A 24,733-nucleotide genomic window follows, 5' to 3' on the forward strand; every position below is an offset into this window, starting at 1 on the left:
CCCTGCCTGTCTGGCCCTGAAATTCCTGAGTCACATGGATGCCCAGGCCCTGGCTTTTGGCCCCCAGACAGGCCTGAGCAGAAGGAGGGTTGTCCAGGCACAGGGGAAGTGGGGGCCTCTCAGCTTCATCCTTTACCCGGATCTGGGGCACAGGAAGGAGGCACCTCCTCCCACCAAATACCCTCCCCTCAACTAAGGCCAGAGTCAGAATTGCAGCTTCAGGGGTTCTCTCCTCTGGAAAGCCTACCTCCTGAGTCATCGCGTCCAGGCACACGGGGCTCCAGACGTGGGGAGGATGTCTGCAGAGACATTAAAGCCCAGGGAGAGAAAAGACTTGCTTTGATCAAACTAAACCAGCATCAGACCTGCCCTTGCTTTGCCAGCTCAAACACACAGCCCAGGGCCAAGCACAGAGCATCTCAGGGTGGCATGACTCTCCACAAGCCCAGAAGAGGGCGAGAGGCCGAGGCCAACCAGCCTACTCCCTCTCTGCTCTGTTCTCAGAATCAAATAGCAAGTTGGAGAGAGAAGTGGGGCTCACAGGAGACCGTTCCCCCTTCCCTGGACGGGTGCCAGGGAGACTGGATAGGGTGGCCTTCTGTTCTCCCACCATCCTTTCAGGAGAACAGGGCTGCTGCCTTTGCAAAACCGAAGACTCCGAGTTCTTGGCTGCAATCAGGGCTTGTGACGTGGGAGGGGCCTGCCTGTCTCTGTCTCTTTTAACGACTTCCTGTTCTCTTCCTTCGCTTGCTCTCATTCCCTCCCCGCTTCCTCATTCGTCTCTTCATTCATCCATTCATTCAGCAACTCCTGCCTGTTCACTCCTCTGGAGGCTGACGATGCTCAAGGATTTGGTCTCCGGAGTTCCTGGTGGGGACACACAGCAGCCAAGGTTGAGCAGATAGGGCATGCACTAAGTGCCAAGGAGGGCTGAGGATTGTCCAAAGTGCTGGGGGATGAGAAGCAGGGACCGGAAGGCCAAGGAGGTCTTCCTAAAGGAAGAAGCACCTGAGCAGAATTGTGAAGCATGAGGAAGCATGCACTGATGAAGAAGGCTGCAAAGGGGTCACATGCACCAGAAAGACACGGGCCCAAGCAGAGGGGCCTGCTGGGAAATGACGCAGCGCGGGGAGCACAGTATGCAGGACAGGGAGGAGCAGCAGGACCTGAGAAGAGCCTAACTGCCCAGTCCTGAGTGTGCTTCTCCAGCAAGGAGGAAGCTTGGATTCTACATGTCAGTGGTCTCAAATGAAGTGTTAGTGCATGTGTGCTAAGTTGCTTCAGTCGTGTCCGACTCTTCATAACCCCATGGACTGTAAAGCCTGCCATGCCCCTCTGTTCATGGGATTCTCCATGCAAGAATACTAGAGTGGGTTGCCATTTCCCCCTCCAGGGGATCTCCTTGACCCAGGGATCGAACCCACGTCCCTACATCTCCTGCATTGGCAGGAGAGTTCTTTACCACTAGTGCCATCTGGGAAGCCTAGTGTTAGTGAAGTACAGAAGCTCAATGTATTAGAAAGATGAGAGTGGGGCTGCTCTGATAAGATCAGGGTCCTGATTGCTTGAGGGTCCCCTGTCATCACTCCCCATGTCCCCTGAGCTACTTTCCCAAGGCTCCAAGAGCTCCTCCCAGCATAATTTGAAAATCACTGTCCAACCATCAGAGGATTTGGGAGCAAAGAAATCCCACAGTCATGCAATGTCCTGGAGATATCTTCCAGCTGCAGCATGAGACAGCTTAAGACTGAGCCACAACAGGGCAGTGGAGATGAAAATGAGAAAATAGGGTTGAGGGCTGTTGAGGAGTAAAATCAAGAGAAGGAAGTGACTGGCTGGCTATGGGGGAAGGGAAAGTTGGTGATGGCACCTGAAACTCTGGTTTGGGACAACCTTTAGGATGCCACAGAATTCTGGCCAGAAGTTAATACAAGAAGCCAGAAGAGGCGTCTTACAGGCAGTGGTTGTATATCCGGGAGCTTGAAAAAGAGCTGGGGCTTGTGAAGGAGGTGTCAGAGACATCAAAGTCTTAGGTCCTTCTTCAAGGGACTATGTCCTGGGAGAAATCAGAGAGATTGTTTTCAATCTCAAAAGCCAGGCTGGGGGCCAAAGGACTTTGTTCTGTTGGTAACAGGGAGCCATGGAAAGTTTTGGAGCCAGGGACTCCAAAGGGGACATGGTTCTGGTCCCACGGCACAGGCCGCCTCCCATCTGGGTAGAGTAGCCCTGTTCAGGCCTGGCTGGGAAGCCCCAACCAGCAGCACTCTGCAGGATGTGTGTGTGTGTGTGTGTGTGTGTCTGTGTATCCTCTGCTACACTGGGGTAGGAGGCAGGAAGGATATGAGCAGACCCTGGGGTCAAACACGCCTGCCCTGATGAGAGAACGCAGAAGAGAAGCAATCAGTGATGCAGGCCTCTGTTTCCTCCCTAACGCCTGCTTCCTGGGCATTCATTCATTCTCTCAGTCCCACTTCCACCTGCCCCCTCTATGCCCTCTTTATTCCTACCCTCCCACCTCCACTCCAGGAGCATGTGTGCAACTTGCACACACACACACATACACACACACCTGCAAATACACGCACCACCCCCAACTGGGCATCAGGCTGCTAAGTGGGGTGTGAAATACAATCTCCATGTGCGCCAGCGGCCACTCATTAAACACTTCCCTTTGCAGCTCCCCTGTGCCTCTTATTGTCTGGCCTTTGACACCCCCATCCGCTCCCCCCTTTAAAGGGACTACCTTTACGCAGAAGAGGGAGCTGTCTCCGCATCAGGACTGCTCTGACTTGTGCCTCACAGGCTGTGCGGTGTTCTAGGCCTCTTGGCAAAAACACAAAAGAGCAGCCTGCCCAGACAGGCCCAGGCAGGACAAGGTCCGCCCTCCTGCAGCTCTGACAGCCAGGCCTGGTGGAGGGGTGGGGGGTCCCCCGGAGAAGAAATCCCCTCCACACCCCCACCCCACGTACACTGCTCAAGAGCCAGGTTACAACTGTGGTTCCAGACAGCACCCCTGGATTCCCGTCCACCCTCACTGGGCCTCTCCTTGTGACAGGGGAAAGATGGTGGTCCCAGTGCAGGAGGCCTGGAGGCTGGAAAGCTCTGGGCACCCAGCCCCGCCCCAGCCCTCCCGGACACAGCTCTGCTGGGCCTCCACATCTGGCAACAGAAACTTGAGCCTCAAGCGTGTCATCTTCATAAGACAACAGCTCTGTCTCCAAAACACTTTCCCATATGTTTGCTTCCAGCCCGGAGAAGATGGGTGGGGAAGGATTATTAACCCCAATTTGCAGCTGGAGAAATGCAGCTCATATCTGAGATGCTAGGAGCAAGATTTTAGAAGCAGGAGCTAGTGGTGAAGTGAAGGTGGGAACAGAAGAAAGGCTACCTGGAGAAAAACCAAGCCTGGATGGGGAGGGAAGCAAGCAGGAAAAAGCCCCCCAAGAACCTTGGGACCTTGATTCCTAGGATGATGGCTATTACTTATTGAACACTTAATATCTGCAGTGTTCTGACCTAAGAGCTTCAAATTCATTATTTCATTTATTTCTTACAACAAACTCATGCTATTATGGTTTCTGTTTTAGAAATGAGGAAGCTGGTTGATGGGCTCTCGACGTAAGGAGGTCGAACGCAGAGCCACTGCTTTCTAACAACTTGTTACGAAAATAGCTTCCTATTCTGTGTTGGGGTTTGGGAGCTCCCCACCCCCTTTCCCATCCCATCCCCTTACTCCCCTCCACCAGTGGCTCAGACAGTAAAGATTCTGCCTGCAATGCAGGAGACCTGGGTTCGATCCCTGCATCGGGAAGATGCCCTGGAGAAGGGAATGGCAACCCACCCCAGTATTCTTGCATGGAGAATCCACATGGACAGAGGAGCCTGGTGGGCTACAGACCATGGGGTTGAAAGAGTCAGACACAACTGATCAACTCACACCACATACGCCCCACCCCCCATACCCCACCAGAAGAAGGGCTGTTCTACATCCAAACAGATTCCCAGGAGTTTTTCTAAAGGAGCAAAAAGGGGCCTGCAGATGGGGGTGTCTGAAAGTTAAGGTCACAATGGACACCCTCTTTCCCTTTGTAAACAGTATTTTTATACTTCATCCTCACCATCTCAGGTTTTATACATGGAATCCCACAAATGGGGGTTTTCTGTTCCTCCCCCTATGTGGGTGAGGGTGGGAAAAAGGTACATATTTAAAGAAAATAAAATTTAATAACAAGTTTCTCTAAACAAACAAACAAAAAACAGGGCTCCTAGCAGCCAACGCAGAGAGGAACCAGGTACCTCCACTGCTGAGCCCGGGGACCGGGGCAGTGCCCCACTGGCACGTTGCCTCAGGATGCTTGGGGTGGGGGAGCAGTGAGTGAGGAGGGAGGGCAGGCCCATCATGGGACCCTAGGAAATGGGCTCCCAGAACTGGCTTCTGGGCCTCAGAAGGGTCCTTGAGTGAGCCCTGCTCAGCTCGCAGCCCTAACCCGACACCCTCGCAGGGCCCCAGAGCTCACAGTGTGGGATGTTGCAGGTCAGGTGGCAGAAGGATGACATGGACCATAACCTCAACTTCTTCTCTGTGTCATCCGACGGCAGGATCGTGTCTTGGACGCTCGTGAAGGTGCGTGTTTCCCAGGAAGGGTCATGCAGGGGTGAAGATGGGGAGTGGTGGGAGCCAAATGGCAGGGGGACTCCAACCCTGCCTGTCCAGCCCCACGGGTGCGCCTCCCCCTCCCTGTGTGACCACAGAGCGAGCTGGTTCACACTGACGTCATCAAGCTGAAGGTGGAGGGCAGCACCACAGAAGGTCTCGAGGGCCTGCAGATACACACAGTGGGTAAGAGTCCCTACACCTCATCTCCAGCCCGGCCACATCCCCCTGGACCCAGGAGGTCTGGTCCTCCCTCTTTCTGCACACCCCACTTCCCCTCCTGCCGGGTAGGAGGAGGTAAGGAGAAAGCCTGGTCCTGAGCAGTCTGCAGACCCTCCCTGTTTATGCAGATCAGGCCCGGGTTTACCCAGATCCCATCCCTGTTTACTCAATTCCTCCCCTGTTTATGCAGACTGTATCCCTGTTTGCAGACCCTTTCCCTGTTTACCCTGACCCCGACCCTGTTTAACTCAATCCCCACCTTGTTTATCCAGGCCCCATTCCTGTCTGCAGAAGCCCTGGCCCGTTTGCAGAGTCCCAACTGCCGGGCTCTAGCAGCAGCCCAGGGACCCAGTTTCTGTTCGCCTGGCTGGCTCCGGCCCTCATAGTACCCAGACTCAGGTTGTCCCAGGGGAGGGCCTACTGGATAGAGGTGGATGCTGGGGGCCTCCTTCCCTTCCAGAACTGGCCTAAAGCAGTTCCCTCTTCTCCCGAAGGCTGCGGCACTGCCTTTGACTTCCACAGAGAGATCGACTACCTGTTTCTGGTGGGCACAGAGGAGGGAAAAATCTACAAGGTGAGGTAGCGCTGTGCCGATGCCAGCTTCTTACAGGGCCACTAGACCTGTCATTCTCAACAGACCATATTCGGATGGATCTGGGGGCTCATCAGTACCAGAAGGCTTTCTGGGGAAAGAGAATGCATTGCTTTCTTTTTTAAAAAATGTATTCATTTTTAATTGAAGGATAATTGCTTTACAGTATTGTGTTGGTTTCTGCCAAACATCAACATGAATCAGCCATAGGTATACATACATATGTCCCCTCCCAAAATGCATTTGTTGACCTGCTTGGGTGTCAGGAAGAGGGGCTGACTGCAGGACAGGAGATGAAGAACCTAGAGGGTGACTTGAGCCCAGCCTCGCATCTTTCCCTCGTGTCCTGCTCCCTGCCTGGGGGTGAAGGACGTACAGCTGGGCACGGGGGTTGCAGGGGAAGAGGCGGGGCTTGGAACATCCTGAAAAGACTTCCTAGAGGAGATCTGAAGTTGAGCTGCGCTTTGAAGGCTGGGTAACAAGAAAACCTATCTCTGAACACGGGGTTCATCCCAGCTGGTGGCGGGATGGAACTTTGTGGCCTGCTTCTGCCAGGTCTCAGAGTTAGTAGGTGAACATCCTTCTGAACCTTCATCCATCTAGAAATAACTCCGCTGCAAGCTTTTCTTAGGCTCAGAAACTCAGAATGTTAATTACAGGCAGCCTCCCGGGAGCCCCTGAGGCCCAGGCAGAGCGATCTGAATGCAAAAGACGTCCCCACCCCCCTTCTCCACCCCTGCTTGCGGCTGCTGGAGACAGGAAGAGACCAGTCAGTCACTCAGTCTCCTAGAGGGAGGAAGTAAAGGGCACAGTGGCCAGGGCAGGAAACCAAATGAGAAATCTGGAGACTGGGACTTGTTCCTGGCTCTGCACTTGCTTTTCTGGGAGCAAATGAAAGTGAAAGTGTTAGTCACTCAGTCATGTCTGACTCTTTGCAACCAACCCCATGGATTGTAGCCCACCAGGCTCCTCTGTTCATGGGATTCTCCAGACAAGAATACTGGAGTGGGTTGCCATGCCTTTCTCCAGGGGATCTTCCCAACGCAGGGATTGAACCCAGGTCTCCCACATTGCAGGTGGTTTCTTTACCATGTGAGACGCCAGGGAAGCCCCAAAATACTGGAGTGGTTGGCCTATCCCTTCTCCAGGGGATCTTCCGGATCCAGGAATTGAACCAGGGTTTCCTGCATTGCAGGCAGGTTCTTTATCAGCTGAGCTACCAGGGAAGCCTCAGGGAGGAAAGGCTGTTTCTGCCTGGCCTGGGATCCTCTGGGCAGACTTCCTTCACCCTCTAGGAAGGCTCCCCTGCCCAACCAAACCCCAGTTCCTTAAGCCCCTCCTTTCTCTCTGGTTGCTTTGAGGGTGAGAAGAACAGCCAAGAGCTTGGCCCCAGCTCAGCTGGGACAGTGAGGCGGGGCGGGGACAGAAGAGGAATCTCAGGGTCTGACCCTCCAGAGCCCCCTGGGGAAGTGGTGGCTGACCGCACTCACTCATGCTTCCCTACCCCCACCCCAGTGCTCCAAATCCTACTCCAGCCAGTTCCTCGACACCTATGATGCCCACAACATGGCCGTGGATGCCGTGTCCTGGAATCCCTACCATACCAAGGTCTTCATGTCCTGCAGCTCCGACTGGACAGTGAAGATATGGGACCACACCATCAAGTGAGGGGTCTGCCCTCCCTCAGGCTGAGCCCTGGGCGGGGACCAGTAGGGTCTGGCACCATGAGCCCTCTGTTCTCTCAGCTTTCCGCCCTTCCCCACTGCAGGACCCCGATGTTCATCTATGACCTCAATTCAGCTGTGGGAGATGTGGCCTGGGCACCGTACTCATCCACTGTGTTCGCAGCAGTCACCACCAACGGGAAGGTAAGTGCCCCTTTCCTGACCCTGCTGACCCCCTACTGAAGACAAGATGAGCCATCTCAGCTGTCCCTCCTGGAGTCCCACCCCAGGCCAAGGGCAGCTGGGGGAAGGCAGAACACAGGACTCTGTGTATCCTCAAGGGCCCAGGCCCCTCGGGGACCTGTCAAAAGAGGGGTCATTCAGGGACTTCCCTGGTGGTCCAGTGGTTAAAAATCCAACACAGGGGGATACAGGTTTGATCCCTGGTCCTGGAAGATTCCACATGCCATGAGGCAGCTAAGTCCGTGGGCCACAACTGTTGAACCCACCTGCTGCAACTACCGAAGCCCACATGCCTAGAGCCTGTGAGCCTCAACAAGAGAAGCCATTGCAATGAGAAGCCCACACACCACACTAGAGAGTAGCCCCATCTTGCTGCAACTAGAGGAAACCTGCGTGCAGGTAGAAGACCAGCACAGCCAAAAGTAAATAAATAAAAGAGGGATCTGTCATCCCATGAGGCCTGGAGGAGAGAGTGGAGCTGTTCACCTTGAAGGAGACAGCAAGATGGGAGATAAGATCCCATGAGGAGGAGCTAACTTCTCTGAGTGCCATGGGGAGGGAGCTACAGGGTGGCAGGTGCCAGCTTGATGTAAAGAGAAACTTATAAACCAGAGTCAACCTGCGGTCGAAATAGCATCTAAAAGGTAGTGAGGTCCCCATCCCTGGGAGTGTGCAAGCTGAGTCTGAGTGGGGAGATGGGAGGGGTCTGTGCAACAATAAGAATTGGTGAAAGCTCAAAAACAGCTTGTGGGGAAATTTTTTTGTGGGAAAGTTTTTGTGCAACATAATTTACTTATGGACTTTGATGTAAGCTGAGAGGCACCTACCAGGAAAAAATAGAGTGTATTAAGGCATCACCCTTAAGTCAGTCATTTATTTGCTGAACAAATGTCTAACCAAGGGCTAACTATGGCTCCCAACTCCAGGCCAGGGCCTGGTGGTTCAGTTGATTCACAGAGCTTATGTTCCAGTGAAGGGAAAGCAATAGAAAACAACAACCAAACTCCAATAGAGTTAAGTGCTAGGCAGAGATCAAAAGAGGATGACATGTGTACACCAGTGTTCACAGCCGCATTATTCATAACAGCCAAAAAAGTGGAAGCAACCCAAATGTCTGTAATTGATGAATGAGTAAACAATAAGTACTCTATCCATAAGAAGTGTTACTCAGCACTAATAAGGAATGTACTACTGATACATGCTACATCATGGATGAACACTGAAAGCATGCTTAGTTTAAGAAGCCAGTCTCAGAGACTTCCCTGGCTGTCCAGTGTTTAAGACTTCGCCTTCCAATGCAGGAGGTATAGGTTTGATCCCTGGTTGGGGAGCTGAGATCCCACATGCCTCCTGGCCAAAAAATACAAAACAGAAGGAATATTGTTAACATCTTCAATAAAAACATAGTCCACATCAAAAAAATCTTTAAAAAAATTAAGAAGCCAGTCACAAAAGACCAAACATTTTCTGATTCCATTTATGCTGGTCTAGAATAGGCAAATTTATAGAAATAAAGTAGATTTGTGGTTACCTAGGGAGACAGGGGTTAGGAAAAAGTGGGTATGACTGGTAATAGATACGTATAAGGGTTCTTTCTGGGGTGATGAAAATGTTCTATACTTGGTTGTGGTGATGGTTACATAACTGTGAACATACAAAAAAATGGGAATTGTATACTTTAAATGGGTAAATTTTATAGTATATGAATTATATCTCCACAAAGCTGTTATGGGGCTTCCCTGATAGCTCAGATGGTAAAGAATCCACCTGCAATGCAGGAGACCTGGGTTACATCCCTGGGTCAGAAAGATCCCCTGGAGAGGGGAATGGCTACCCATTTGTGCCAGGAAAATCCCATAGACAGAAGAGTCTGGCGGGCTACAGTCCATGGGGTTGCAAAGAGTCGGACATGACTAAGTGACTAACACTTTCATTTTCAAAGCTGTTATATCTTTAAAAATAGAGTGATGCAAAAAGAAAGGACTGGGTGGTCCTTTAGATAAAGTCGTCAGGGAAATCTTATTTAAAGAGGTGACATTCAAGTAGAGAGCTGGGTCACACAAAAGGGTCAGGTGAAGATGAGTGAGGCCTTCCAAAGGAACTGCTAGTGCAAATGCCCTGAGGGGAGAACAAGCTGGAAAGGTTTAAGGAACAGGAAGTTAGGGTGGCCAGGATCTTGTAGGCAAAGGGCTGAGAGCCTGAGATGAGAGCAAATGGTGCAGAATCGAGAGAAAGAAATCAGAATTTTTATGTAGCATGCCCAGGGAGACTATTGGAGGATTCCAGATTTTTTAAAGGTAAGTCTAGCTGCTAAACAGAGGATGGATAAGAGAAGGAGGGGAGATGAAGCGGGAAGACCAGTTAGGATGCTGCACAGTCTAGGCAAAACTTGCTAATGGTTTGGACTTACAATGCCGTAAAAATAAGATCCAACATTTGTTCAGCACCTATATAACAAGCACTGCCCAAGCACCTGACATATATTCATTTGGTAGAAACCCTGGCTCTGCTACTTACTGACAAGTTAGGCTTAAGAGCCTCCATCTCCTCATTTATAAAATGTGGAAAATAACAGAACCTACCTGATAGAGTGGCTGTGACTACTGTAATTAGATGATGCAACCAGGTAACATGCTTGCCCAGAGTCTAGTACATCATACTGTAGAAGTTGCTCAGTTGTGTCCGACACTTTGCAACCCCATGGACTGTAGACCACCAGGTTCCTCTGTCCATGGAATTCTACAGCCAAGAATACTGGAGTGAGTTGCCATTCCCTTCTCCAGGGGATCTTTCCAACCTAGGGATTGAACCCGGGTCTCCTGCACTGCAGGCAGATTCTTTGCCATCTGAGCCACCAGGAAAGCTGTAAGTGCTCCATAAATGGCAGCTGCTATTACTGTTAATTCTGTAGAGACTTAAATTTTCTCCTAAACATTTTATTGTCATTCCCTCAACCATAGGAAAAACAAAGAGACGCAAATCGCCTCTCCTATTGCCTCCAGCTCCAGTGTGCTAGGCTTCTGTCGTGTTACCCAAGAAAGTCCAGGGGCAGTTCCTCTGGTTGGGGGGAGCGGGGACAGGGACCCCATTTCCCTGATTGTGCTGACACCTACCTCTTCACAGACCCACGTGTTTGACTTGTCCATCAACAAGTACGAGGCCATCTGCAACCAGCCCGTGGTGGCCAAAAAGAAGAACAAGCTCACCCACGTGCAGTTCAACCCCATCCACCCCATCATCATTGTGGGCGATGACCGAGGGCACGTCACCTGCCTTAAGCTCTCACCCAACTTGCGCAAAATGCCAAAGGTACAGTCTTGGGGAATTTGGGCTGCCAAGAAAGAAAGTCTCCAGGTGGGGAGGGGGGTGGTTGGTGAGAGAAAGGGGAGGAGCCAGGGGACAGCCCCAGGTTTCTGGCTTTGGAGGCCCAGAGCAGGGTGATGTTGTTGTCCAAGTGAGAAGCATAGAAGTAGGTTTGTAGGGGGACAGATGGGTTCTGACATGCTGTTTCTGAGCCCCAGGTGGAGACAACCGGTAAGCAGGTGACTGGAGTCCCAAGTCTGGGGGTAGTACATGGGCATCATTGGCTTGCTTGGTGTTATCCAGGCAGGGGCTCAAGGCTTAGTTTCCGGTCATTCGCTGGGCTTGCACAGAGCTTCAACTCCAATGGTCCCTGAACTGGGAGCTGTGGGTCCTCACAGAAAGCAGGAAATGAGCCATGAGAAGGGTAACTAGGTCAGTAGCTAGGCAGTCCTCCTTTTGAGCTCTGGTTCTTTTCTGGGATCTAGAATGATCCAGAGATCCTGACCAGAGCCCAAGGGCTCTGAATACAGGCCACAGAGCCCAGAGCCATAACCTCAAAGTCTAGATCTCAGAGTCCCAATTCAGACTTAAGAACCCAGACTTTAGAATCCAGAGCCCAAGGGTCCAACTTAAAAATCCAAAACCCTAGATCGCAGTCCTGTCCATTTGGGTGCTAGGAGGAAATTTGCTCTCTGCTAGGTTCTGGACCAAGGTCAGAGCTGAGCTGGGGCTGAGCCACGTTGCCCTGATGACTGTACCCGCTGGGTTGCCATTTGATGCCTTTACTTGCAGTTTGAGGAAACAGCAGGGGCCTCTTTCAACTGCTGACACCTGCCCCCATGTGCCACCACCAAGGCAGGCGCCACTGCACTAACCCTCTCATGCCAGCCTGGCCTATTCCCCACCATGGCCAGGGAGGCAAGGGCTGGGATTTTGGCTGGGCCTGTAATTGTAGCCAGCTGGGGGAGGGGTGGACTTGGCTATAAATACTCAGAAGGCTGCTGAGTGCCTGCAGCTGTGGCCCAGAGGCTGTGGTGGGCTGGGGGTGGGGTGGGGTGGGGGTTGGGGGTGGGCGTGGTCTGAAACTCTGCTAAGCCCTGCTAGTTGGCCTCCAGGAGCCAGAGGAAGGCAGTACAATTTGTGGAACAGATAAAATCTGTTCTTGATTTAGTGAGGAGCATGACCCAGGCTTAGGCTGGTAGAGTTGGATAGCCCCGTGGGTGGGATGGTGGTGACCCTCGGGGCTGGGGGCCAGCCATCACACGTTGAAGGCAGTAGATGTGGTGGGAGGCCTGCCTTGCCCACTCTGACCCAGGGAGGCAAGGATCTCCCACAGTCTCAACTCCTCAGAGCAAGGGTCAGCATCAATATCTCTGAGGACCTGAGGACATGGGTACCTGGGAGTCAGAGAACCTGAGCAGGTGACAGCTGGGGGCTGGTTCTTACATGGACTGGCAGTTCCTGTGAAACTGCCACCTGACTCTATCAGCAGCCAACTGACTCAGGCCAGAGGAAGTCCTATGGGCTGCCCTGCTCTGCAGGCGGCAGTCTCCCTGATCTCCCCAAGAGGGCTGGGCCACAGAGGCCTGACTGCCCAGCCCGAGGATCGTCCCATGACTGGTGTCAGAGCCCACCAAAAGTCAAGGCCTACTTTCCCCAGCTACTGTCTAGATGGCAACTGTAGCTCGGAAAGGCAAGGAACTTGCCCAGAGTCACATAGGGAGTTAGCAACGAAAAGCCAGGCTTCCTGACTCCCAGATGAGGTGAGGGTGAGAAGAGAACATGAGGTTAATCTGGGAGAGAGAGAGGGAAGGGAGAGAGACATCTTTGTCTTCTGCCTCACGAGTGTCGGAGTCAGTGGGGCAGGAGCAAAGGCGCTGAGCCTCGAGGGGAGGGGGAGACAGATTTGGGAACAGGTGCAGGACTCATGCCAGGAGGAAATCTGAGCTCCACTGGGTGTCAGCAGCCAAGAAGGGCCAGAAAAGGGCCTGCAGGCCCCGCCTCTCCCCCCACCTCACAGCCATGGCCAGATCCAGGCTGGGTCTCCAGCAGGCAAGGCTGGGGCAGGTGCCAGTGAGCCCTGGGCACAGGTGGCTGAGAGGGCAGGGGGCTTGGGTACAGAGGGAAGGCGAGAAATGGCAGCTCCCCCAGCCCAGCCTGCACCCCACTGCCTGGACAGAAGGGAGGATGGCACTGGTGCTGGTCTGCCAAGGAGCTCACAGGCCTGGGAGTCGCACACACCCAGTGGCCCAACACTTTTTCACAGGGTCCAGCTTCCCAGCGAAAGGATTAGAGTGCCCTATAGGCAAGTGTGTGTGTGTGTGTGTGTGCGCGCGCGCGCGCGCTCAGTCATATCTCTTTTGTGACCCCACGGAATAGTGCGCCAGGCTCCTCTGTCTATGGGATTTCCCAGGCAGTAAGTTGCCATTTTCTACTCCAGTGGATCTTCCTGACCCAGGGGTCGAACGCATGTCTCTTGCATCTCCTACATCGTCAGGCAGGTTCTTTACCACTGCACCACATGCGAAACCCCGTGGCCAGGGGTGGGGGGTGGGGTCATTAATTCAAGACCCGCTGTTCTCGGGGACAGTCCCAGCTGAGGACATCTGGAACCACATGGGACATGCCATCTGCCCTCCTGACATCCTCCCCCACCTGGGGATAACTGAGACAGCAGGCCTGGCCCCAGGTGGTACCCCACTCCCTGCCTGAGCTGGAAGTACTGGGTAAGAGTACTAGGTGAGGGCACCTGTGGCTTTGTCCACACTTTCCCTCCACAAACACACACCTCTTAGCTCCTTGTTAGGACTCAGCCAGAGACCTTCCTGTAGTAGAGGTCTGAGACTACAGCTCTTCCTGGATTGCCCCACCCCTCCCCGCCCCCACCATCAGGGTCCAGAAGCTAACTGGGCAGGAGAGGGCGCGGCAGTGCTGGGGTAAGCTAGGCTGAGGCAACAAGAGGTTGCCCGTCCCTCACCAGTCCTCCCTGGTGTGTGCTTCTCTTCTCCCCAGGAGAAGAAGGGCCAGGAAGTACAGAAGGGGCCAGCTGTGGAGATTGCAAAATTGGACAAACTGCTGAACCTGGTGAGGGAAGTGAAAACCAAGACCTGAGGGCCCGGCCTCCGAACTTGGCCCATGTCTTGAACCTAGTACTTGTAGCCCCTGACCCTGGTACCCCAGTCCAGCCTTGTACCCAGTATGTGTCTGACACTACCCCTGATCAGGTTCCAGCGCCCTGCTCTGGCCCTGGTCCCATCACCTCACCCCAGGACTTGGTCCTCAACCCCTGTTACCCTCTCCTACTTTGCACAAATAAACCTGTGTCTGGAAGTCCACCCACATCTTGAATTTTGCTACAGCAGGGCACCCAGGAAGAGGAGAGAATCTCAGGGTAGAGTCTTAGATCCATTTATTATCCAGCAAACAGTAGGAGGACCAGAGGAGGGGCCCAGCCTGGACACCCTCCCATTATTGCCATGGATTCTAGTTTGCTTCCCCAACCTTGAGGGCCGAGAGGCGCTTGGCCTAGGGGGAGGGTGGACCCCACCCCCGTCCGCTGGGATGGAGCAGAGTCCAGATGGCCCTGGCCCTAGCACCAACTCATGAACTCCTGCCCCAAGACTGTCTACCTAGGGGCAGGGCCCCTCTTGGAGCCAGGCCGACCAGACACTGGGCGGCTAGGTCCAGTTCCACACAGGCTGGACTCTGAGTTCTGGACCCCAGGCCTGCTGGACCCTGGGATCCCGATTCCAGGTGCCAGGTGGGGTGGACTTAAGTCCCAGACTCCGGGCTAGGCCAGGGGCCTTCAGGGCTGCAGCAGGTAGCTGCCTTCATGGCTGGGCTTCTGGGGCGGGGGTGCCTTCTCAGGACAGGGGCCAGGGCTGGAGTTGGGACTGGATTCGGAGAGGGAGTCGATGTTGGCAGAGCGCGAGTGGCAGGCCCAGCAGAGAATGACCCACAGCAGCAGCAGCAAGAAGCCGACGAGGCCGTTGCAGATGATGGCGATGAGGGCCCCCTGGGAGAGGGCTGCCCCCATGACGGGTGCACCCTCAGATGAGCACAGGCTGAGAAGCTGCCTCAATGGCAGGACCCATGCCGAAGCGGGGCGCTGGGATAGCCGGCCTTCCACACACTCAGCGATCCCTGGGCAGTGGAGATGTCTGAGCCTGTCGGGGGTACAGAGCAGAGGCAAAGCATGGTGAGGAGGAAAGGGGAGGGTGAGGCTGAGGAGGAGAGGGTGGAGAAGAGAGCCCCCTCCCATACCTCCGGCCTCCCAACAGGTCTAAACACCCCACAGAGCCAGGACCTGGCTCTGGGCACCTGGATGGGGGTGTGGCACCAGTGGGGAAGCCGGAGTGGGCATGGCCTGGCCCTGCCCACTGAACATCCAGCCCTCAGAAGAACTGTAAGAGTGGGTGGGATTGAGGAAGCCCAAGGCCTTGAAGGATGGGCACTGTGACCAGCTTTGGTGTGGCCTGGACACTTCCCTGCTCTCAGGACTTCAGCCAACCAGCCCAAGAGACCTCCAGAGGTGCCAGCTCACACAGAGGGAACTTTGTGGAGGCCTGGCAGGCGTGTGTGGGTCTGTGTATCCAAAACTGTGTACCTAGGTGCGCCTCTCAGAGAGACTGTTTCACCAGGTCAGGTGCGTGTGTCTCTGTGTCTGGCTCTTACTCTGTCCCTTGGTTCTTGCCTGGATGTGCACCTCAGCCTCTGTATACCCACCTCCGGTGTGTACCCATCTGTAGCTCTCTTTATATCTGTCTCTCTTATGTGTCCCCATCTCTGAGTCCTGAGTGTCTCTCTTGTGTCTCCTTTCTCTCCTAGTCTATTTTTTTGAGTATCTCTGGATCAGTCTCTGTATGCCTAGGTCTCTTGTGTCTCTCGTCTCTCTTTCTTCCCCGCTGTGTGTCCATCTGTCCCCGTGGACGTGTCTCACTCCCCTCTCTGTATAAGGTCTCTGTAGTTCTGTGCGTCTCTCGCGTGTCTGTCTTTTTGTCTGACTCTCTTTCTCCCCGGCTGTGTTTCTGTCTTAAGCTTCTTTATCTCCGTCTCTGGTTCTCAACCCCCATGCCCGTGGTGGGTGGGCCCCTCTTACCTGAGTTAAGCCCGGTGCGCGCCCGCGGGAGAATCCGGGGTAGCGGGATGCTGGGCGCCGAATGATGCTCGGGAGTCTGCGGGCGGGGGGCAGCGGGAGGTGGGCACGGGTGACTTCCCCTCCCCCGGCCCTCCCCCTCGGCAGCGCAGCCTCCGCCGGCCGCTCCCGCCGCGGCGCGACCGGGGCGGCCTCTGCCGCGGGCGGTCTGCGGCGAGCGGCCACCTCCTCCCCCTGGGGCGGCGCCTCCTCCGCGGCCGCGGCCGCTCGCCTGCTCGCACGGCGGCGCTCGGGCGGCGGCGGCAGTCTGGGCGCGGGGTTCGGCTAGGCTCGGCTGCGTTCGGCTACGTTCGGCTGGGCTCGACGGGTCTCTCGGCTAGGCTCGGCCAGGCTCCGCCGGACGCAAAAACAGCGAAGGAGCCCCGCCTCCTGGGAGGCTGCGGCCGGTGGCTTGCCGGAGGAGGAGCCATCCCTCGCCGCTGCCGCTATTTAATTGGCTGCCCGTGCCAGGCTCCCTTGCCATTGGTTGTGCCCTGGGGAGAAGACAGGCTCACCCCTTGTGCGGGCGGGGGCGGGGGTGGGAAGAGGGCTGAAGGGGCTATTCAGTCTGGATACTTCCCCCGGGGAAGGGTACAGGAGCGGGACCCGCCTACCTGCGGGGATTTCTTACACCTACCTCACCAGGAAGATCTGCACACCCAAAAGCTGAAAAAGGCCAAAGCCTCTGTATCCACTTGAGGGGACCACCTCTTCATATCTGGGAGAGGTCTCTGTCCCCTTCATCAGCAGGAAGGCACTGGGATACCACATCCGGGAGGAGACCGAACCTCCTGGTGTTGAAGTCCCCTATACCACCGCACGTCCACTCTCACCTGAATGTGAACCCTGCATCCCCACTTCAGAGGGTCTGTGGTTGGTTCCACATTCCCTGGCCTCAGGACGTGTGAGCAGCTCTGACAACATAAGTTGTTTTGACACATGTTGAGTTCCTACCCAGTATCGGTCAGGGCTTCGTACTCTGACCTTCTATGGGGGAGCCTAGGACAGAGGGGAATGGGGTATTTTGAGGGATGGCTTAGCCCCGGCTGGAATATAATCAGGCACGACTGTCCATCCTAGAAGCTCCTGACTCCTCCATTTAGAAGCTCTCCTAAGAGAAAAGTCTGTTTGGGCAGGAGCCATCAAGTAGGGCTTCCCACCCGACTTCATATGCCAGTGATTCCTCAGTGTTCTGAATGGACCCTTTTCTCATTCCACTAGACATATTCTCCCATGGGTAAGCACAGCTCTGAAGCTATACTGTGAAGACTTCTGAGTGCTCCCAAATCCAATGTTAACTTATCTCTGGACTTCTAGATGCAAACCCAGCCAGAATCAGGGTGGTGTTGATTTCTGGTTCTGCCACTTAACTAACTTTGTGATCTTGGGCAAGTTACTCAACCTCTTTTAGCCTTGGCTTCCTCATGTGTAAAATAGTTTAGCCTCAGCTTCCTCATCTGTAATAGCTACCTCTGAGGATGGTATTTATACCAGACACATCTCAGCAAATGCTGCATCTCAATAAATGCCAAATGACACAACCCCAGGGACCACATGGGTAAGGGACCCCCTTCCTTCAATGACATCTCTATAAATCCAAGTGCTATCTTGAAAATGAGACAAGGAAGGGTAAAACAACCTGAAAGTCTGAGTCATCCAAACCTATTGAGTTACTTAGACATGTCTAAAATAAAATTTCAGACCCAACTGAATTTACCAGAGAGGATTAATTTTAGTTTCCCCTGCTCCTGTTACCCAGCAGGGTGGGGGCACTGTGAACAAGATCAAATCAGTTCTAGGAAAGAGAGAAGACTAATAATATTGCACATCTGAGTGTAATATGAGTGAATTTGTGACCCAGCTGCAGGAGTTTAGATTTTATCCAGAAGACAGTGGGGAGCCACTGAAGAAATTTTGAACAGAGGGGTAAATGTGATCATATTCAGAAATTAGAAGGATGATTTGGGCGGCTGGGTAGAAGGAGGGATTGAAGGCATTTGAGAGTGTAGGTGAGGGATTGAAATGACGTAGGGAAATAGGAATGGGGAGATCAAGAAAGCATTGAGAATATAACTCTCTAAGTTACAGTTGTCAGGACTTGGAGCCCTAGACCTATAGGATATGGGGAGTAAGAGGGAGGAAAAGTCTGGGATAACCACCTGGCTGGTGATAGGGATGCATGTGTGCGTGTTCAGATGCTTCAGTTGTGTCTGACTCTTTGCGACCTATGGACTGAAGTCCCCCAGGCTCCTCAGTCCATGGGATTCTCCAGGCAAGAGTACTAGAGTGGGTTGCCATGCTCTCCTCCAGGGGATCTTCCCCACCCTGGGATGGAACCCGGGTTTCCTGCATTACAGACGTATTCTTTACCACTGAGCCACCAAGGAAGCCCGGTGATAGTAGTACCGTGATGCTATTTGCTAAGATAGAGAACACAGGAAAAGGAGTAAGTTTCAGCAGGGGTTTGAGGTGGGGAGGTGATGAGTTCTGTTTCGGGTATGTTGAATTTCAGGTACTAATTGGACATCCAAGTTGAGATGTTCACTAGATGGTTGGATAAACAGGTCTGAGGTGCAGGAGAGAGGTCCAGGTTGAAGATAACATTTTGTGAGTTTTAGCAGAGGGGCAGTAGTCAAACCAGGAGAGTGAAAGAACTCATCCAGGAAAAATAGGAACTGGTTTAAACAAAAAGATACATTTATCATCAGATACCTGAAACCTAAAGACAAGGATGCCTCAAGAACAACCGAAACTAATAGGTACAAAAGCCATTAGCATCTCTCCACTTTTCATCTCTCTTATTTTCTGCCTGTCTCCTTCATTTCCATCCTCTGCCTTGCCTCAACATTGTCATCCCCACCCCAAGACTGGCTTCCAAGGTGCTTCTGGTCCATGTGCTGAAAAACAAAACTTCAGACAACCCCAAAGCTTAAAATCGTACTGTCTAGGCGTCCAAAAAGACACTGGCTTCATTTTCTTGGCTGCAGTTTGCATGTTTCTCAGGAAGCACTTTGATTGACTCAGCTTAGTTAGAGGCTTGGACCAATTAACTGGGTCCAAGGAATGGATGAGAATCAGATTGCTTAACATGGCCCTACCATCATAACTGCATGGACTTTGGGATGAGTAGAACAGAAGAAGAGAGATTCTGAAAAAGCAGAATGGCATTTGTTCACTATAGTTCATTGTTTCCCTATATGTATGATTCCAAAAATGCCCTCACCTATATAATCCAACTATCCCATTGTATATATGCCAATAAATTAACTTCCTTTTCAATGGAGGACAGCTCAATGACACATCCAGCTGCTGCTTCTGGAGGGTAAATCACAGGACCAATATTCTTCGTATCCTTTAAACCACTCCTCCCCACCTGCCCACAAAAAAGCCTCCTGATATTTAGAGATGGAAGATATAGAGAGTAAAATGGAGTAGAAAGAAAACATTGTACGGTAGCCACTAATTATATAGTGGCCATTATATAGTGGCCATAATAGAATGTATTTTGGCCATGAGTAACAATGAAAATGATGGGACTAGAAAATCTCTTGGCAGCTATTGGTTGACTCACTTCTTTGAATACAGAGTTCTTCCATCAGCCAATCTGGTTGCCCCAGGTTTTGCCCACAAAAATGAGATTCCTTACCCAGTGCTCTGAGAGCACCATTGTGGGAGGGTTTCTCTATGGGACACTGAACTGATTAGCACTCCACTTTCTGGTGGTGTCTTAGGGATTTTTCTGGAATTGAGCAATCACACATCTCTGCATTTATAAGGATTGGGTATGGTTTTATTTTTCCTCCCAGATGATACTATTCTTTTACAACTATTCTTTGAAAATCAGCCATCTGTCAATTACATCTGGGGTGGGGGTAGGGAGAATTCCGTTGGCTAATATCATATTTCATTGATCTTGAGGCCCATTTTTCTTCTAATTTAAACAACTCTAAAATCAGAATATATCTTACCATTAATGGCATGTAACAGCCTCTATTTTTTTATTTCAAACCTCTATTTTTTTAGTGATTCATATTATTCATTTAGTAATTCAAATAACTTGCCTCTTATAATTGATAGAACATGAGATTTACTAAATATAGCAATTTTATCAGTCAGAGTTCTTGATCACAAATAATGGAATCCACTTCTGAATAGTTGAAGCATAAAAGGGATTTGTTCAAAGATATCGTGTAGCTCAGCGTTGTTAGGAGGGTTAGGGGAACGGGCCTGAGGCTGTTTCTAGGAGCAACACCCAAACCACACCGTGCAACCTGATGAGGAAGTGGCAGTCATCACTGCTCCAAACACTAAGCCCTATGGCACTTTGGTGGTAAGAACTCAGTATTGTTTTTTTTATTTTTAATTAGAGGATAATTACAATATTGTGATGGTTTCTGCCGTACTCAATGTGCATCAAGAACTCAGTATTGTAACCACGAGGAAGCCACTGCTGTTGCCATCACCACTCCTAAAAGCTAGACACTTGTGCTATAGGAAATTCAAGTCCTATGTCCAACCTGCCTCCTTTCTATATCGGTCAGAATTTGTTAGATAACACAGAATTCGTTAGATAACAACCTCCAGATCTTACTGGCTTAAAATAGCAAAGATGTATTTCTTGTTCAGCTACGGTTCCAGTATGGGTGAAAGGGAGAGGAAGAGTCTTCTCACTGTGGTCACTGAGGGATCTAAGCTATCGGAAGCTCCACCAGCTTACGATGAAACCTTCTTCTTTTTAAAATAATTTTTTTTAAGTATTTATTTGGTTGCACTGGATCTTAGTTGAGGCACACAGGGTCTTTCAGTAGTGGCATGTGACCTCTTCGTTGCAGCATGTGGAATCAAGTTCTCCGCTGGACCACCAGGGAAGTCCTGACGCTACCTTCTTGACATAACCTTCAGAGTTGGCTGTGGCAGAAGAGAGTGAGGTTGGAAAGCGTATACTGGCTTCTGCTCACACTGCATTGATCAGAACACATCTCATGACCACAAGCACTGTCCTCCTGGTGCTTAGAAGGAGAGGAGAACCAGAAATACTGCTGAACTTTAGTGATATTTACCTCACTCAGATTGCTCATTTCCAATCAAAGATTCACGTGGGGGAAGTAGCATGCCTGTAGACAAAATGCAAGGGGTGCCTGGAATTTTAGTTCTGACTTCTGTATTGAGGAGGCTAGGTTTTTAAATGAGAACTTTGCCCAGATAGAAACACTATTTAAAAGTTGAAAACATCCATGAATACCACAAGACTTCCACTTCCATAATCAATGCTAGAATTTTGTAGAACCACGCTTTCTGAATCTTCAGGTTTGCCAAGAAGATGCAAGGTTTGTGCCAGCTCTTGGAGCAGTTTCTCCTTTTTAGCACTCTGTCTGGGAGCACTTTCAGTCCCTCTGACTGTGGTTTCTGGCTTCCTGGGGCATCACAGGCTGGAGTGACAAGGCTGGAAACCTTTCTTCAACCTGTCCTTGAATGATGTCCTTGCCTTTCCTGCATCCTATTCAAGTCACTTTATGGTGAGAGACATCATCACGTTTGCCTGGCAGCGGGGTGGTGGTGGTGGTGGTGTTTAGTCGCTAAATCGTGTCTGACTCTGCAACCCCATAAACTGTAGCCTTTCAGGCTCATCTGTCCATGGGGTTTCCCAGGCAAGAACACTAGAGTGGGTTGCCATTTCTTTCTCCAGGGGATCTTCCCGACCCAGGGATTGAACCCGGGACTCCTGCATTGATAGGTGGATTTTTTTTTTTTTTTTTTTTACTGCTAAGTCACCAGGGGAGCCACACCTGGCAGGGTAGAGATATCCAAAATGGTGGTCTGAAAGCAATTAGAGGACTACAGAGCAAGTTTTAACTTATTTAACTCAGATATGGGAATGTTTCAGTCTTGACCTCAGACTTCTAGGAGCTAGATCATTTATGCACCTTGCTGAACTGCAGAAGCTAAGTTATCGGCTGTTCTCTGATATTGATTCCCTGGACCTGAGAGGCCCAGGTCCCAGCAATCAAGATGGAAGTACTTTGCAAGAGCCTGAGGAACTGAACAAGCCCTGCTTGTTGTCCCGACCCTGCCTTCTCCCTCTCCTTTCTTCTTTCCAGACAAGCATCTTACACTTCCTCAGTCACCACAATAATAATAATAATAATAACAAACCCAGCTTCTGATAATGCTCAAATTGATAGTTTAAATCCAGGTACCTAACAAAATGTTGATTCATCTCTTTCAGTTCCAGTTCAGGTTTATGCTTCTCAGTTCAAACTCCAAAATTCCTAAGGATTTGCTCTCATCAGCCTGGCTTTGGTCAGGTGCCATTCCTTGCCCCAATTATGGAGCCCTGCACCAAGGTCACAGATGTGGAGCCCTGCACCAAGGTCATCCCTGAAACTGACTGAACCCCATAGCAACCATTGCCACGAGCCCCCCAATCTAAACCAGCCAGCCCCCTGACTCCGTATTTGATAAAAATAGCCACCCTATTACGCACCCTATAACACCCTATTGTTATTGTTGTTCAGTCACTAAGTCATGTCCAAATCTGCAGCCTCATAGACTGCGCACTCCGGGCTCCTCTGTCCTCTGCTATCTCCTGGAGTTTGCTCAAATTCATGTCTTTGAGTCCGTGATGCTATCTAACCATCTCAGCCTCTGCTGCCCTCTTCTCCTTTTGCTTTCAGTCTTTTTCCACATCAGGATCTTTTCCAATGAGCCGGCTCTTCACATCAGGTGGCCAAGTTATTGGAGCTTCAGCTTCAGTATCAGTCCTTTCAATGAATATTTAAGGTTGATTTCCTTTAGGGTTGACTGGTTTGATCTCCTTGCAGTCCAAGGGCATCTCAAGAGTCTTCTCCAGCACCTCAATTTGAAAGCATCAATTCTTCAGCGCTCAGCCTTCTTTATGGTCCAACTCTCACATCCATATATAACTACTGGAAAAACCATAACTTCAACTATATGGACCTTTGTCAGCGAAGTGATGTCTCTGCTTTTAAATACATTGTCTAGATTTGTCATAGCACCCTAACCAATCACCTAATGCCACCCTTCCAGCAGGAATTTTCTTTGTCTTGAGGCTATAAAAATTGGCTACTAGCCCATGAAAGGTGTTGGCTCTCCCTGGTCTGTCAGGAGATGAACCCACTGTTCTAACAGCATCTTCTGCTCTAATAAACTTTATTCTCCATTCATTCTGCTTCATGTCTGGAAATTGTTTTCCAACCTACGCTTGGACCACAACACCAATGACCTGTGGAGAGGGAAGGGAGGTGGGGTCATAGGATGTGACTCCCATGAAACCATATGAGTAAAAGGCTGTTCCACCAGAAGGGAAAAGAAGCATGAAGGAGGATACCATACTGATGTTCATGGATACATGTTCAAAGTAAATAAGGAAGAAGCTCTCAAAGAGGTAGAACATAGTTTTATGTTCTACTATATTTACAGGAAGGAACATAGTTTTAAGGAAGCCAAGAAAGGACAGAGATTCAAGAAGGAGGGAGAGATCAGCAATCCATAATGCCAAAGAGAGGGCCAGGTAGTTCATAGGAAGGGACCATTGGACGTCAGAACAAGGAGTTTATTATCTTGGCAAAAAGCAGCTCACTCTATATTTGCAGTGGGCAGTGGAGATGGGGTATTGTGGTTTCAGGAGTAAGTTCAGTTCAGTTCAGTTGCTCAATCATGCCCAACTCTTTGTGACCCCATGGACTGCAGCACGCCAGGCATCCCTGTCCCTCGCCAACTCCTGGAGTTTACTCAAACTCATGTCCATTGAGTCGGTGATGCCATCCAACCATCTCATCCTCTATCGTCCCCTTCTCTTCCTGCCTCAATCTTTCCCAGCATCAGGGTCTTTTCAAATGAGCCAGTTCTTCGCATCAGGTGGCCAAAGTACTGGAGTTTCAGCTTCAACACCAGTCCTTCCAATGAATATTCAGGACTGATTTCCTTTATGATGGACTGGTTGAATCTCCTTGCAGTCCAAGGGACTCTCAAGAGTATTCTCCAACACCACAGTTCAAAAGCATCAATTCTTTGGCACTCAGCTTTCTTTATAGTCCAACTCTCACATCCATACGTGACTACTGGAAAAACCATAGCTTTGCCTAGACAGACCTTTGTTGGGAAAGTAATGTTTCTGCTTTTTAATATGCTGTCTAGGTTGGTCATAACTTTTCTTCCAAGGAGCAAGTGTCTTTTAATTTCATGGCTGCAGTCACCATCTGCAATGATTTTGGAGCCCCCTAAAATAAAGTCTGTCACTGTTTCCATTGTTTCCCCATCTATTTCCTATTAAGTGATGGGACCAGATGCCATTATCTTAGTTTTCTGAACGTTGAGCTTTAAGCCAACTTTTTCACTCTCCTCTTTCACTTTCATCAAGAGGCTTTTTAGTTCCTCTTCACTTTCTGCCATAAGAGTGGTATCATCTGCATATCTGAGGTTATTGATATTTCTCCCGGCAATCTTGATTCCAGCTTGTGCTTCTTCCAGCCCAGCGTTTCTCATGATGTACTCTGCATATAATTTAAATAAGCAGGGTGACAATATACAGCCTTGACATACTCCTTTCCCTATTTGGAACCAGTCTGTTGTTCCATGTCCAGTTCTAACTGTTGCTTCCTGACCTGCATACAGATTTCTTAAGAGGCAGGTCAGGTGGTCTGGTATTCCCATCTCTTTAAGAATGTTCAAGAGTTTGTTGTGATCCACACAGTCAAAGGCTTTGGCATAGTCAATAAGGCAGAAGTAGATATTTTTCTGGAACTCTCTTGCTTTTTCTTACTTCTGGAACTCTTGCTTTTTCTGGAACTCTCTTGCTTTTTCTTACTTCAGGAATAAGAAGCGCATGCAATATAGATTACTGACTGGAAAAATTGGGTGGAAGGAGAATAGATACAGAAGGATGTGGAATTAGAGGAATT

General features: G+C 50.8%; 3 protein-coding genes and 1 long non-coding RNA gene across 9 annotated transcripts in view; 1 reads left to right on the forward strand and 3 right to left on the reverse strand.

Annotated features, from left to right (window-relative positions):
• Window positions 1-24,733, forward strand: part of DNAI1 (dynein axonemal intermediate chain 1) — a 92,787-nt gene that overhangs the window by 54,440 nt on the left and 13,614 nt on the right. For 2 of the 6 annotated variants that reach the window (XM_086416643.1, XM_086416647.1), the window contains 7 exons: window positions 4,535-4,624; window positions 4,753-4,840; window positions 5,371-5,450; window positions 6,984-7,132; window positions 7,237-7,336; window positions 10,499-10,684; window positions 13,691-14,013. In XM_086416643.1, the coding sequence (XP_086272769.1) occupies window positions 4,535-4,624; window positions 4,753-4,840; window positions 5,371-5,450; window positions 6,984-7,132; window positions 7,237-7,336; window positions 10,499-10,684; window positions 13,691-13,789 (792 nt within the window). In that variant the 3' untranslated portion in view covers window positions 13,790-14,013. Of the gene's footprint in view, window positions 1-4,534; window positions 4,625-4,752; window positions 4,841-5,370; window positions 5,451-6,983; window positions 7,133-7,213; window positions 7,337-10,498; window positions 10,685-13,690; window positions 14,014-24,733 lie in introns of those variants that run through there. The other 4 variants (XM_086416642.1, XM_086416646.1, XM_086416644.1 and 1 more) reach the window with 3 other exon arrangements.
• Window positions 8,472-10,114, reverse strand: LOC147367466 (uncharacterized). The gene is made up of 2 exons (XR_015170110.1): window positions 9,958-10,114; window positions 8,472-8,725 (listed from the first exon to the last, which is right to left on the reverse strand). It is a non-coding gene; the product is annotated as an uncharacterized LOC147367466 (long non-coding RNA).
• ENHO (energy homeostasis associated) lies at window positions 14,071-14,841 on the reverse strand. Its single transcript, XM_086416698.1, has one exon. The coding sequence runs from the start codon at window positions 14,712-14,714 to the stop codon at window positions 14,484-14,486; it is 231 nt and encodes a 76-aa protein (XP_086272824.1). The 5' UTR covers window positions 14,715-14,841; the 3' UTR covers window positions 14,071-14,483.
• LOC147367467 (uncharacterized) lies at window positions 14,071-23,226 on the reverse strand. Its single transcript, XM_086414629.1, has 5 exons — window positions 23,161-23,226; window positions 23,033-23,055; window positions 16,455-16,569; window positions 15,777-16,149; window positions 14,071-14,844 (listed from the first exon to the last, which is right to left on the reverse strand). The coding sequence occupies exons 1-5, from the start codon at window positions 23,224-23,226 to the stop codon at window positions 14,756-14,758; spliced, it is 666 nt and encodes a 221-aa protein (XP_086270755.1). The 3' UTR covers window positions 14,071-14,755.

Source organism: Bos grunniens, chromosome 8 (genome assembly GCF_055505025.1).
Source record: "Bos grunniens cultivar Pamir isolate PY7600 chromosome 8, Bosgru_T2T1.0, whole genome shotgun sequence".
Lineage (NCBI taxonomy): Eukaryota > Metazoa > Chordata > Mammalia > Artiodactyla > Bovidae > Bos > Bos grunniens.